This window comes from Grammomys surdaster, unplaced genomic scaffold (genome assembly GCF_004785775.1).
Source record: "Grammomys surdaster isolate TR1022 unplaced genomic scaffold, NIH_TR_1.0 61, whole genome shotgun sequence".
NCBI lineage: Eukaryota > Metazoa > Chordata > Mammalia > Rodentia > Muridae > Grammomys > Grammomys surdaster.
This window is the reverse complement of record NW_021604563.1, coordinates 4,537,194-4,553,364: the sequence shown is the minus strand read 5'-3', so window position 1 is coordinate 4,553,364 and position 16,171 is coordinate 4,537,194. Positions and strand designations below refer to the sequence as shown.

Below are 16,171 nucleotides of genomic sequence, written 5' to 3'. Positions count from 1 at the left end.
ACCAATTCTTCCTACTTTTGAGATTATAACATTTCTCTTTTGCCCTTCAAACCCTCCTGTATACTCTTCTTCGGTCTCATGGAAATTCCTGGGTCATAAAAATTACTTTTGTACACTCAATAAGGTCTACAAATATATCTTTACTACATGTGGACTCCTTTTACATCCATTTTTCCCTCCTTGTGTTCTTACCTTCTAGAATATGGACTCTTTGAAAAATTTTCCTTCTCACTCTAAGCTCCATTTCTTATCATTTGTTTCTCATGATGTGTCAGTGATATATGCTGGCTAATTCCTTTACCCTCATCACTTAGTTAATGAACCAATCTTCTTTCCCCCTGGCAAATATCAGTTTTCAGTTTTATGTAACCTACACACACACACACACACACACACACACACACACGCACACCAACACACAGGCATGCACACATGCATGCACACAGAGAAGTATATGTGCACTCATTTTCTTGTAAAGCCTTTGTTAATATTAAGTAATTTTACTTGGCTCTGTTTCATAGTAACATAAAGTAAAATAAATATGTTTATTAATATGTGGTAAAGTTTACTCCATTTATTTCTTTTAAAATTTTGAACATTCATGTTTCTTATGTATTTTTCAGTATTCATAGATATTTTAAGTCCTTTCATGAGGGTTACTAATCTTCAGAAAAGACTTATGGTTGCATTTACTAAGATTTCACTGACCTAAGTTGGTGCTATGCTTTTTTATTTTACTTTTCTTTTATTCTTTTGTGTATCTCTAATTTTAGGCTATATTACATTGGTGTTTACTTATCAATTCTCAGAGAAGATTTTTTACCTTTTCCACTCCACATCAAGGGCTAATATGGATAGTTTTCCTTTCAAGCTCCGAGAGAGAGGAGGAAATTCGTATCTAATTTGCTGTTAAACTGAGAATAGTCCAGGAAGGCTTCCAGACAATTATCTTATATAACCACTCTAATCAGGAACATAGCTTGGTTTCTATTTTCCATATTACATCTTTACCCTGGTTTTTGGCATCTAGATATTGCTTTTTTGGTAAATATTGTTTGTTATGTTATTTTAAATAGTCATAACATTTAATTCTTTTTATGAAAAACTTATTATGTCAAGATATATATTTTGACTATATTTTCAGAAACAGAATTTCAGGAATGAATTTTTACATTAAAATTTTATGTCCAAATTATTTCATTATTTTTTTATAGTTTTTGGGTTATTTGAATAAAGAAAATATTCTAGCTTGTTTTTTTCTTGTTAAACTTAACTGAATATTAATACTCATTTTAAAATGATGTTAAGATAGCCATCTATTAGAAAATGAGAATAATTATTGTGACATTGTTATATACAAAACATGATTTTATTTTTATTTTCCATTGTATCTCACTCAGTTCCTATTCTCAAGTAACAAAATAATGCTTTAAATAAGAGAGGTTTTAAACAACATAAATATTGTATGTGCGGATATTTGTATTATGAATGGACCACTATTTATGAATTCTTGTGTACTTCTATGTGACTTATGATTGATTAGATCATGACTACAGAGATCTTGTGTAAAAGCTGCCTACCTGCACTAACAGAAACTGCTTGTCATGGAGTGTGACTTCACACTAGAACATTTTGCCACTGTAAAATATGCCACTAATAATGGATTTACAGGGGAAATTCAAGTGCTCGAGTAGATTTCCTACAAAAGATGGAAAAAAAATCATAGATTCACCATTCCTAAATTTAATACATATCAGTGAATTCTTGCTATATTGTAGATGTATTTTAATCATCCATACAAGTGTTAGAGTCCAGTTGCTGTAAAGGGCTTGCTTTGAAACTTTGTTAAACTACAATTTCAACTTCTATCTAAGCAATTGTGGGGACTAGATGGCTTAGTGGATAGGGGAAATATTACATTCTTTTGGAAGACATGAGTTTTGTTTCCAGCATATCTTTGGTTGGTTCATACCTGCCTACAGCTCCAAATCCAGGGGAATCAAATGCCTCTGCCCTCAGTACAAATATACAGTTTTATATAAACCTACCCACCCACTCACTGCTCCCCATATACATCTCATATGTGCACACATGCATATATCATTAGATAATACTAGTTATAATCCTTTGTTACAAATTAAAGTAGTTTTCGTTTCAGAACATAAAACTTTCTATTCAGTATTATCTAGTAAATATCCTAAATAGGATACATTTCTAGTGATATAAAAATGGTTGAGACATGGATGATATCTCTCAAATCTCATGCAACAAATTGGTGAACCAGACATCTGGAGTAATGATGATGCACTTTATTAAATGCTACACCATAGTAGGAACAATCTATTGTAGTATCCCAAACAAGAAAAATCACTAATTCTCCTTTAAAAGTTCAGGAAAGAATCCCCTGGGAAATAGCATTTTAGTCCAGCCAAATGTGTTCCGGTCTAGAAAGTACAAACACTTGGCAAAGATACTCAGACATAGAGTCTCCTCACTTATCCATGATTGATGAATATTCTGTTAAATCTCAAATACTGGGGAACTAGGTTCCTTTTTTAGTTTAGTTGCCCCTAAGGTTTGCAAAGTCATGAGTCTTACCTCATTTTTGTTTAATAAGAAACCAATAAAAGTCAGCAATAACATCTTGGTGTTTGTGAAAGATAACCCAGTCCTGAGCATTTAGATGAATTTTTAGTAGAAAAAATTTTAAAATAAAGTAAATAAAAATATTGTAAACTCATAGCACTATAATATTAAGTATATGTATATTAAGTACATATAGTATATATACTATATAATATATCAAGCATACATGTATGTACATACATGCTTATATATGTATATTAAATATATGTATGTGTAAGAATATCAATATACTAAGTATATATATACATATATATATGTATATATATATATATATGTATAATATTTAGTGTAGTAGCTATATATCTTACGCTGTGGTTTAAGTATGCAGCATGGAAGAGTAAATAGATCAAAGAAGTATGGACTTTGAAGGCATTGATAAGAAAATTTCGGGAACAAATACAATGACTAATTTAATAAATATTGTACTTTTGGCTACATATTTATATTAAGTATGTTAATAGAGTTGAAAGATTACATTGTTGTTCCTATCTTGAATTATTAAATATCAGATTTTGAATCAGTAACATAAATTTTAGGAATGATTGAGAAATAGAAATTTGATTAATTTCTCATGTAAGAAAACAATACATGCATTTTTTAAAGTTTAACTTTATGTAGATTCTACTATAATATGTATGCTTATGTGTTTCAGCTTCACTGATTACATGGTTTACAGAGTTTTAATGTGGCTAAGTGCTGTAGATTCAGCTGTAATAGCCCTTAGTAATGATAAACTGTTTAATAACTGCCCAGAATACAATTTTTTTTTACTATATCAGCCAGGATTTTTTTATTATTACTGTTTTATATTCTTTATTTTGTCAACAGGTAAGTAATTCCAAAAGATATTGTATATACGGTACTTTCATTCTACTTTAAATGAAAATGTATGCTGTGTGTAATTTTTAATATGGGTTATGAAATTATTAGAATTGCTTAAGCAAAGTATATATCCAGATCCTTTATTTTAAAAACCCTAATCACCACAAGCATTAAAAGAAAGCTCCAGAAATTCCTACTGAATGGGCATCTTTTGGGAAAGTTAAGTTATTGCGTCTTGGTTGTATTATGATTTAATGTAAATAGAAATGGTGACTGATTCATAAGTCTATTCTTTTATTTTAAGCAATATTCTCCCTGTATTGCCTTTAATACTGGAATTTGCTATGCATAGTATTCTTACCTGTAATTAAAGAACTTTTTTTTTACTTCCTCCTCTTGTAGATTGCATGGTTTCAAATATTTCTTGGGGGCCATGAAATATGAAATGACATTTACAGATATTCTAATTGATATGTTTTATTTTACTGTGTTTTTTTTTACATGCCAGTTCAACTAAGCACAACAGTAGGCAAATGTGCTAACAGAGACAGTTTGTTCAAAATGGAATCCTTATCATGAAGAGGTAATATGGTCATTACAGAGTGGAAATATACCAAGTGAGAAACTGATTTAATAAAATATAACAAGATGATAGTGTCATTAATAGCTACTGTTAGAAAGGGAATGAAATAATTTCATTGGGTGCTGATACTGCTTTTCTTAAAGAGGCATAGAATGACACAGATAACCCCCTCTCAAACACAATTTGAAGATTTAATTGAAGCAGTAATTTGTCATCATGAATATTCCAGGTTTTTTAGTTCTAGTGACTGTTTCCTAGAATTATTTTCTTTCTTGCAGATTAGGATCTCCCCACCCACCACCACCTGGAAATTTACTCTATCTTTAATTATATTGCATTGACATAATTTGAGAGAGCATGTCTTTTCCCTACATCAATACATTGTTTGGATTATCTTTTTTAAAAAAATGCCATAAATGCAATCTGTAGGTCGAGAGAGCCACCTGTTTTCTTATTGGCAGGCCACCTACCTGATCCATCTATACTTGGACTGGAGAGAAACCCTAATAACTACCATTAGGTTTTTATATTGTCAGATTTCATACATTCAGGACACTATGGTCAATGGATGACAGCCAATTTATCTCCTTTAGTTAATGATGTAGATAAATACTCATATTTCACTTTCACCTCAATATGACAATAATAAATAGTGTTCTAGTCTTCATTAGCAGTTTGCTATGTAGTAACTCTTTCTATGCCCATAAACTGGCATGAGCTGCTGTTTCTGTGCCATTTATCATTGAACAAACCACTTTTGCTCTTTTATTGACTCACATCGATGATGGTGTTGTCAAGTTCCCTTCACAGTAATGTTGACAGAGCCTTTTGGAATGCATTTGTTGCATGCATCTTTTAAACAATTCCTCAAGTTTTATTTTGATGCTAGTATAGTGCTATGTTATACTTTTCATATGCCATGAGAAAGTGAATTGTTTTCATTAGGGAAACAAGAGGGTGGAATAATTGCTTACTATCTGTGCTGACTTTATTTTCCTATTTAATTTTGTTGAAGAGCAATTTCAAGAAGCTTTGGGCCATTGTATCACCTTGTCTCATTCCATTATAGATATTGATGCAACATGGATCACTGAACAGTATAATCTCTTTTGCACAGTTTCTATTGATCTTGTCCAGTAAATCATTGTATGCTGGGTTTGTTCTGAAATCATTTATAGCATAAAAGCTCTTCTTGAATTTGAAAATCAGATGCCTTCTTGTAATAGGCAAGTTCATACAAAGTTAGAATTCACTCATTTTGTCTTGTTCACACCATGGCTAGAAGTACCTTTCCCACTAAGTGTCTGAAAGGAGTGCTGTATACTCAATGTTTCCATTTGGTCCTTTCTTGTTTCTTATAGTACACCACTATTAGTTTCTTTGAAATCACTGTGTATAGTCTATAATGATCTATTTTCTTCTGAGCTTTTAGTTTTTGTCAGCCTTAGAATACGCTTGCCTTCCTTTGATGTGACATTGTCAGTTTCTCTTATCGAACTGTTCTGTCTTACTTTGAGAACAGCACACATTCCACTTTCTTAACACCTTTCTGATTATGTTTATCCTAATTGACTATATTACTCCTGCTCTGAGCCTATCAGTAATAGCATACACATACATAGTAATGGCAAACACTCTGAAGTCATCTGCTTGTCAGATTCCCATTCTGCTGGACTTTCGCCATCTCTTTACTATGATTTCCTAAACATATTATTCCTCTAGAGGAGGCATTTATGGCGAAAGTGAAGCACACCGTCCTTGTTATGAATTTTTGACAAACATAAGACAACCATGTATGTACCTGTCCATTAATCAAGTTGGGTAGTAATAGATAAAGGGCATTATTATTGGTGTAGGTAAAGATAAAATAGAGAACATTGCATAGGGACAGTCATAGCTTGTATTTTTATTAATCAACAAAGAATGGTTCAGCAGCAATACATGTGAAGAGAGGTAAACTCAAATTTTTGTAGATACTTACAAGTCCTCTTAAACTTTTCTATTTTAATCATACTTATCTTTGCTATACAGTCGGTAGAACTTACAGTTAGAATGGTTTAAGTGCTTTCAACTCCATCAGACACATAGAGTAGCAGTATGCAAAATTACTCACCCCAGTCCAACAATATATTTAAAATGAATATATTCTAAGATTAAGACTTCAAGCGTCTTCTAAATAAGCATAGTTGCTTATGATCTGTGTCTGCTTTCATTCATTGTATCTAATATATGTGGGTTTTATTGAGGAGTGTTTCAGATATTTACCATTTAGTATCTGATCAGTTTAACTTCCATAAGATTTAAATGGAAAGCTAAATGGATTAATGTTTCTTTCATTCTTTCTCAAGCATTGCAATATCAAGCTTTAGAGTTCATTTAAAATATATATTATGAAAGCATGTTAATTGTACAATTGAATGGGTTACATGGTGACCTTTCCAAATGTGGAAAATGTCCATTGTGGAAACAATTTTCCAAAATAATTTTAAGTGATGTTATAGAAATCTAGTGTATACTCTCTCTCTCTGTGTGTGTGTGTGTGTGTGTGTGTGTGTTTGTCTGTTTTTGAAATTTCTGTTCCAGATTTTATGTATTGACTTCTTGCTCCTTCCCTGGAGTTATAACCATTGCTTAAGTTTAGATTTAAAGCATTCTAGGCTAAAAGCAGAGAGGCACACTTTGCAGGCAGCCATAGGGAAGCAACAATGATCCCCTACAGTGTTAGGACTGAAGTGGCTAGGGTGAAGTAAAGGCCAATCTAATGGCAAGCACAGCATGTTTGAAATGGTTTAGGAGGAAAAAGAGCCAGCAGGTTGCTGTCCTGATCCAGACAAATTCATTTGCTGTTTGTGACTATTAGCAGCTGCTTCTTATCTGGGCTATTACTTTCTCTTTTATCTTTAATAAGTTTGTGGCAAAACCTTAAATTATCAGTATTTCTTCTTTATTCTGCCACAATGGTTTTGTTTAAACTCTATGCAATGTTTTTTTTTTACTTTTATATTGTAATAGCTCTACCTACGTTTAAAACATTTTTCTACATTTTAAACATTTCAAGAAACTAGTAAAAAATTTGGCCGCTGCACATGAGATTACAATGTACAATTTAGCAGTATTTTTCATAATTACTGCATTTATCTTATACATGCCATTATAAATAACATGGGACTCATGGCTGTTTAATTTGTGGCCTCAGAAATTAATGAGAGCTGCACAGTAGGCAACACCTAATTGTTTTTCAATAAACAGCTAGGTTTATGTTCTTGTATAAGATTTTATTTTTTTGTACTAGTGTTAAAATACTATATAGCACCAAACATTTTATTATTAAAGGATAGTTCTTACAGGAGACAGTTCCATAGGTGGGTCCTTATCCAAGTACTTTTTTATTTAGTCCTTAAAAGCTTACAGTTCAAACCATTTCTGCCATTTACAGTATTAGAGCACATGATGGAAATTTCTTGCCAAACTGAAGACACTGAATGATGATATATTTAAAGATACACACACACCATGCACAGAAAGGGGTAGGAGGGAGAAAGAGGGAGAAGGAGAAGTGAGAGGGAGAGAGAGACAAGGTAGGTGTGACTACCGAGGACTCAATATTGAACTGTGTTCACTATTTTAATATAAATTTAATCATTTATTTTATAAGCAACATTTATGATGAACTCCTATGATCATTATTCTCATGATATGTAGTTGGTATCATTATACTACTAGCTAGGAGACTAACCAAAATTTATTTGACATAAAGCAGAGTTATTATGTTTAATAATATACACTGTGACTTTAGTTTTGTCCTTTGGATCTATTGTTCTAAAACACACAGGCTTTGATATGACTGGGTAGTGTGCTGTAGCAATGAAACTAAGCCATGGTGCTCTTGCTAAGCATTTCGGGTAGCTCATTTCAGGATTTAGACTAAATAGTTCTTTTTTGAAGAATCCAGCTGTTATTTTGGGGATCAGCTACTATTGACCAAGAATAAAATATTTCTTACTTTTTATGTAGTTCAACTCCTTACCTGCCTTGGCAGTTTTGTTAACAAATAAGATAGAAGTGTTTACAGAAGTAAGAAGTTTGTTTTTTTAGCCACTGTGTACTTTCCATGGCATATTTTGTTCTTTTTCTTTTACTCTTGTGACAGCCACAACTGTCTATAAAGGAAAGAGGTAATTTATGCAATAGCCATTTTAGAATTTAGTATGCAGTCAGTTTTGATTGATGTGTGAAATGTATTCCTATTTATTCTAGAAATCTGTATATATGAACTCTACAAATATATGAAAAATCCTTGAATTAAGAATGAACTTGTCCTTAATTGAGTTAAAACTAAGAAAATCATTGATATTGTGGATCACTTATGGTTGACCAAGAATTTTCATTTAGTGTTAGATTTTTGAGATTTGAAGGATATGCAAAGAGGACTTTTGAGGATTGCTGTTGAAAAATTTTCCACCTTGTTCAATTTGGGGTTCATCTGTAGAGATATCACAGGGCGAATGTTTTATATGTTTTAGAAGAGTTGATTCAAACTTTGCTAATGGTCCATGGAGTTTTAAAGAGATATTCATTCTGTGACCTTTCCTATGGCAATTCTGACATTCATATTCAGTAGGAATATGTATATTTAGAATTTGCATTGTAACTAATAGAAAAGAATAGAGGAATGAAGACATGGTGTCAGGTATTCTTCCAAAATACTGAGTGATGTAACACGGAAGGATAATACATAGGATAATAGATTGAGAAGAAAAAGGGTCAGGAGTCTGTCCTAAGAGTAAAACCTTTATGCTTATTTAAATTTCATTCTTCTCATGTGTTTGTACGTTTCCAAAGAACTCTTAAGTACTACTTTTCTGCTTTCAAATCAGAAGTCACCAGCAGGCTAAACATAAGTTTAAGAACAAAGAAGAAACGAAAAGTTCAGGTACTCTATTTTACCCTTGCAAAAAGATTTTATAATGCTTCGATCACCTTCAACAGATTACATGGATGTAGCTTCCGAACTAAAGAAAATTACTGCTGAAAGATAAAATTGAAAGCTGTTGGAATCCAAATGGCAAAAGAAGAGACAATATAGCTCTGCTTATTTCCCATTGAGCTCAGCCAGCAACAACCAAATTGAAACACTCAGTAACACATTTATGTGCATAAAGCAAGAGAAGAATATTACACAAAATTCAAAGTCTAGATTCATATGATTTTGGGAGTGGTAGAATTCAGTTTTTCAGTTTACCTTAAACCATTGACTCACAAGTGAATCATTATCAAACATATTCAAACCTAATAGTAATAGAAAAGTAGAAATTGTTTTTTATAATTCTGTTACTATTGATTTGCTTTTTTGATTATGTTACATAAAGACACACAATAACATTATGGGAGATTATAAGAGGAGTAAAACAAAAGACTGTTTAGTGTCAGAGGGGCTGATCACTGTAGGATAGACTCACTTAAAAATTATGATGACTATAAAGGTGATGTGTTATATGAATGCTTTTTGAAAACCAGGTTTATTAATAAACAATTATTATAAAACACTTCAAAACACTGATTTACATGGAAAGTGTTGAACATTTACTAACATTTTGAAAAGAGTAAATAAGAACAAATTATACTCTTTTGGAAAGGAAAGGGATAAGGCCCTGCTCATTTATGAGGCACCTCTTACATCATATGTACGCAAATGGCATACTGCAGGTCAAATCTGTCTCAGCATGTGGTTTTATTAAAACAAGATATTTTATTCTATTGTTTCCATGCTCATTCATTTCCTTATTTTTTACGGCAGCTTCACACTGAAGTGCTTGAGTTGAGCATTTGGAACAAAAGCACTTTGATCTTCAAAGACAAAAAATGTTTACTCACTGTTGCTTCAAGCATTGTTTTGTATTTTATGTATTGTGAGGCTTTTGCCTATGTATTCCCTTTATTTCTCATAAGCCACATAGAAAACACATATTGATCCTATATGATAATATCTCTTTAAACACCTTTTTACCTCTAAAGTTACTAATGCTTTCTCCTTAGTATAGAGATTTTCATAGTACAGAAGCCTTTTGCTTAGCCTACAGTCATTCTTTGTTTTGATACTCATTGTACATGTTCCTTTTATAAGCACATTGTGACACTTTCAACACACCTCTTTCTTTTTAATATAGAGATTTTTGTGATCCTTTCGATCCCTGATATTGTGACCAGTTTTCTCATTAAAATTGTCTATACACTAACGGAGACATCAACATCACTTTGTCAGTCATGATTAGGCAGGAATGAAATAGATTAAATGAGAGAGAGAGAGAGAGAGGGAGGGAGGGAGGGAGGGAGGGACACAGAGAGAGAGAGACACAGAGAGAGAGAATACAGACTATAGAATGCCTGAAATCCCTGGCCACTAAATTCAGAAACCCATTTGATGAAATTGAGGACAATATGCAATATGTAAAGAAAAAAAGGTTGATTTCTTTTAACATTTTTATTATTACTTTATTTTTACAGTCTAGCTGTTACCTGCTTCCTTGTCCACCTTCCCATAGTTCCTCATCCCATTCCTCCTACCCCCTTCCCTCCAAGACGATATCCCCATCTCCCCCCCACCAGGCTTCCTAACACCATGAAGCATCAAGGGTTAGGTGTATCTTCTCCCACTAAAGCCAGACCAGGCTGTATATGTGTCAGGGGGCCTAGGATCACCTGGTGTTTGTGGCCTGGTTGGTGGCTCAGTGTCTGAGAGATCTCAGGGGACCTTGTTAGTTGAGACTGCTGGTCTTCCTATGGAGTCATTTGATTTTTGGTGCTCAATAATACACAACAGTGTACTTTGGAGATCAGGAAGTTTTCTATTAGAAAATTTAAATTATAAGCCATTTAACTCTTGTTGCCTTTTACAAGTTTGTGTCTGGAGACTTTGTTTTCCAAAATTGTAAAAAGCTGGTATTGTTATGTACTGAATATTTAGTTTCTTCCAAAATTCGCTAGTTGAATTTCCCATTAAGTATGATACTGTTTGGTGAAGTAATCAATTTAAATAAGACATAAAGTATTACCAGGCTCTAATAGTGTGCCTGTGTAGTAGGGTTCAGTCTCTGGCTTTGACCACACTTTGAGGAAAAGCAAAATAATCATGCAGAAAGTCGGCGACTTCTTAGATAAGAAACCTCAGAATGAAACCCACCTCGGTAACACCTTGAACTTTAACTTCTTCCAGAATTGTGAAGAAGTTACTGTATGTGATTTAAAGCCACCTGGTCTACAGAATGTTGTCACACCTCTATTTGCCTAATAAAAATAAATATCATGATTAATTGCTAGGCAATTTTCTTTAGTGTTATACAGTTGTAGTTATATGTGTGCTATTGAATCTTGCTCAACCAAGTTAACTGCATTTCATATTAAGCTAAATTGAGTACAAGATACACAATAGTCTAAAATTGATCACAAAAAAATCAAAGCAGCTTGTGTATGATGCTTGTCCAAACAATAATCTCTGCAAGAAATGTCTTCATAGCCTACAAGTAATAGAATTTAGCATTATGTATTTTACATTTATACTTTTCCTGATAGTCATCTCTGTTTTACTCATTTTGTTCTTGTGGTTTATTACTTGAATCTTTGGCTTGTCACATGAATTATTCAATTTAGCATAACAGGGTATTTTGAGTAGATTCAACAACCAGGAAAATGTCCATTGGTTCATAGAAAGTCAGGGAAAACATCTGAGTAAAAGGACAGACTCTAACTTGAATAATGTACTTAGCATAGGTTAAAAGTTAATGGGAAAAACTTCAACCTCATTTGTCAAATTCTACTTTGAAGTAAGAACCATGCTTTAGTTTGTAGTTTGAAATTACCAGCTGAAACAAAGTTTATCCCTAAAACTCTAAGACATATTTATTTGTCCTTCCTAAAATATAGAGTATCTGCCAAGATATTGAGACTGATTTGAAAATATACAACATTAGCTACTCACGTTGTTAAACATACTGTTCTGGTGACATTTAACAGTGTTCAGTAATTGGCTTAATGAACAGGTGTACAAGTATATTAGTTATGCAGATGTTAATTTGCAGTAACATGTGCTTCCTGATTTTGGAGGGGGGTGGTTCTTGTATAAACTACAACTAGTAAGGTTTGTTCCTTAATTAGGAAATCATTACGAAATATGTGTGTATGTGAATCCCACCATTAGGACCATTAGTCTTGTTAATGTGCACTGAACTTAAGGAACAGTCCTGATAATGCCATTCCTATTGCTTTAGATACTATGCAGGTGTCAGGATAAAAATCTACTTTTCTGTAGGATGCCTTACTGTGCAGCTGCAGACGGGAGGGAAAGGGGAAACTGCACAGCTGTCCCATGTAGTATGGAAAAGCAAGCAGGAATGCAATCTCTTTCTTCATGTTGCATCAGCATTCCCTTTCAAGGTTTCATAAACAAATGTGCTGCTCTATACAAAGACAGTTGAGCACAACTGGGTACTTTGTTACTTGCCAAACTGAATAAGCTTTACCTACATTTAAAAGATTATCATCTTTACTATTGTTTGTGGTTTCTACATTTGTTTTGCAGGATTTCCAAGGCCACCAATTTATAAACTGTTGAAAGACATTAGGGCTTTTATATGTATTATTCTGGATTTTTATTTCTGTGTTAAAAAAGTAGAAAGTTACTAAGGTTAATATAGCAAAGCCAGATAGCTACCGTCTCGAATGAATAGATGCCACCTGTGGACCTGTGCTAGGACCACTGGAAGGAACAGGGAAAAAAAATTGTACTTGAACATAAACTAGCTCTTCAGTATCATCCAAATAATTTTTAGTGGTTAGAAGTTTGTTATAATGTATTTTTTTTTAAGTTTGTCAGCATTAGAAACATTTGGAATTGGATTAATTCAAGATAAGTCAAATTCTGAGATCATGGTAAAAGATAGTTTTGAACATATGAATGCGTTAATACTTGTTGTCACTATTCTTTGTATTCTCCATCAGAGCCTCTAGTTTTGATCCCTATGGAATACTTGTTTTTTTTTTATTTTTTTTGTTGTTGTTGTTTTTGGTGTTTTGTTTGTTTGCTTCCTTGCTTTATTTTTTTAAGATGGGGCCAAAGGCAATATTAGCCATTATTTTTTTCAAAACTTGTCTAGTTTGGGGACTAATTTAAACTTGCTATACTATTTTTATTCTCAAAAGAATGGTGTACACTGATGAAATGCTTATTGTTTTCTAAATCTTAGGTTTTAGACGAGTTATATAATACAGGTAAAGTAGCCTACATTTCCTAAGGAAACCATGAGCTATAGATACTTAAGATATCTAATTTTAATTTCAAATATTTTGTTCATTTCAAAACCAAAAGGCTCAGACTAGAATTTAATGAAAAATAATAGCCAAATATAAAGTTACTAATGAGCATTAGGTACACCTGTGTTAGGCAGGCGCTTATTAGTTTAAAAATAAGATAATATTCATATAATCTTCATCTGACAGCATTTCATCCTGTATGTTCCTGTTTAATTAGTTTCCTGTGGTAGAGTTTAGGACTATTGAAGGGAGGAACATTTTCTTGACTACTTCTTTGATTGTATTAAATTTTCTGAATGTGCTTTCAGAGGTAATTTTGATATAATTCAAATTCTCTTTATTGACATCAAAAATAGCAATTGAGCTGTCATTTCTTTATGCAGTTGTCTTAAACTGAGAACAGCTTAAAATTAGAATAAATTGAAATGTTGACTGTTGCATAAGAAAGACACTGTACTTTCAGAAGGTCCTTTGAGGAACATTTATGTAGGTTTTTAAAGAAATATACTAAAAGTCATTTTTCTTTTACCAATTCCAATGATTGTGTTTTGGCAACATTGCAAAGAACTTGACATCTTTGACAAAATTATAATTTTCAAGGGAATTATTATCTAGTCTCATTAGACTGTGTCTATTCTTACGTTGATTATTCCACTAAACCTTATAATATTTAAGATTCATTCTGTAGTTAATTTACTTCATGTGTTACTTGTCTGCTAAGATAACAGAATTTGTATACCTTACAACTTCCACCATTAATGATAGAACCTATGGATTTGCAACATTTTCATGCATGCTTTGGAAAGCTGCAAAAGATTCACAGATGCTGATATCTTTTCTTGGCAAAGATATACTATGAGTGTTTCCCTTTCACTATTTTTTTAAAAGAAAAACTCATGTGTGAGGTCTTTAGCCAACACTAAATCAGTTGAAGTAATAAAAATAATTATTACCTCAAAGTAAACTTCACTTTTTGCCAGTGATAAGAAGAAAAAGAGCATGATAATCAGTTGTATGTATCAATGATGAAATTTTGCTGCATGAGTTTGAGTGCAAGAATACCACTTGTATGAAAAAGAAAGTCTACTTTATCTAACATCATTTAGTAGACCCATTGCCTATAGCCTTGTATTTACCATGGAAGAAGTAAACCAACAATGCTTGAACACAATTGCTAGTTCTTTTCTGTGCAGATGGTACTTGGAGACTTCACTTCATGTTTCATTTTCTTAGCTGACAGCCAAAAAAGGTTTGACAATAGTGTCTTTCAAGAGTGAATAGGGGCAAACACTTCTGCTCCTTGATGCTGCACACCTTGTTGCTTCAATCCTTACAACCATTTGGAGAAACAATAAATACAGGGTTCTGAGCAACCCACCATCTGTAAGGATGCATAGTTATTTATATGCAAATGGGTGGTACCCTTTTACAACTTAGAAATGCTTTAAACCAGTTCTTCCAACATGACTCAGTGGGGAGTTTTACTGTTACAACCCTTTTTAACAGCTACAGTTACCTTAGGTGCTTTCAAGCAGTTTCACTGAAAATAATAAATGTCTAAATATTAGCATGTTTTAGGAGAAAAAGCATGTCTTCCCTTTTCCTCAATTAGTCCAAATTAGTGAGATTTTACTTTTATGTTTAATTCCAGGGCTGCCCCAGTTACCTGTAAAGCAGTAATTTATGTTACACATTAGTGAAAAAGCAGCAATTGATTTTTAGTTCTATTTGGCTTATCTTTTCTGCTTAAGTGCTGATATTTAATTTGTAGGGAAACCTCTAAACAGGTCTATATTTTTATGTTTATCATCTTCCATGAGCTAATGAAATAAACACATTTATTGATTTCAGAATCACCTTTATTAATGTAGTTAACATGCCTTCCTAATGTTATTTCATGTACTTGGATTAAAACCATTATTGTTTATGAATCAACATTTTTCTTTCAGGTCAAAGGAATGCAGAGGCTGCAGAAGAAAATAGGAGTGGGCCTCCAAAGAAGAAAGTGAAGGAATTGAGAATTTTAGATACCAAAACAGCCCAGAATCTGTGTATGTATTGTGTTCTGCTAGGCATGTTGGTGATGGTTAACTCAGTATAAACAATCTAACAACTATGAACAGATTCACTGCTAAAAATAGAGTCCTATATAAATATAACTCAGGTTTCCTCATGCCACTTAACCAAATTGAAGACAATAATAATTGAACATCATTTAACCTGCTAGAACCTATGATTTGTAAAGGTTTGGAATACATTGTTAATAAAAACTTCCTTAGTGGACATAATGAAACATAATATAAGTTGGTACTGAATATGTACCGTTAGGTTTTTCCATTATTATTTTACTGAGTAGACCTAGGATTCATATTTTTAGAAGTATTTCTTGTCATTTTGGACAATTCATTTAATTGCTATTCTTTTGTTTAAAATAATTGTAATGTGATCTAGTTAAATTGTTAGCCACTGCACTTTAAAACCAGTTGCTGATCCTTGAAGCCTTTAGCTAAGCACTGAGCCATTAAATGTGGTATTGGTAATGTAGCTGGATAGTTAAATTCATGGCCATTTAAACAAGTCTCTAAGTTTTACTTTGACATACTTTTTCTTCTAAATTGGATTTAGAATATTTTTTATCACTACATAAGGGTGGTTAGATACTGATGATACTAAAACACTCTTGTGTGAGAAACTTTAACACATCCTACATTTCTAATTGCACACAGAATATCATGGTAGTTATTTGAGAATAATATTAAAGTAAGCAACTGACAATTCTACTATCAGGCAAAGTATAACTCATACAACTGGTCC

At 32.6% G+C, this 16,171-nt stretch overlaps 1 protein-coding gene across 1 annotated transcript in view; it reads left to right on the top strand.

The window, feature by feature from the left end:
* Positions 1 to 16,171, top strand: part of Diaph2 (diaphanous related formin 2) — a 658,778-nt gene that overhangs the window by 274,676 nt on the left and 367,931 nt on the right. Inside the window, exon 18 of the mRNA XM_028781865.1 lies at positions 15,307 to 15,408. Coding sequence (XP_028637698.1) covers positions 15,307 to 15,408 — 102 coding nt within the window. The remainder of the gene's footprint in view (positions 1 to 15,306; positions 15,409 to 16,171) is intronic.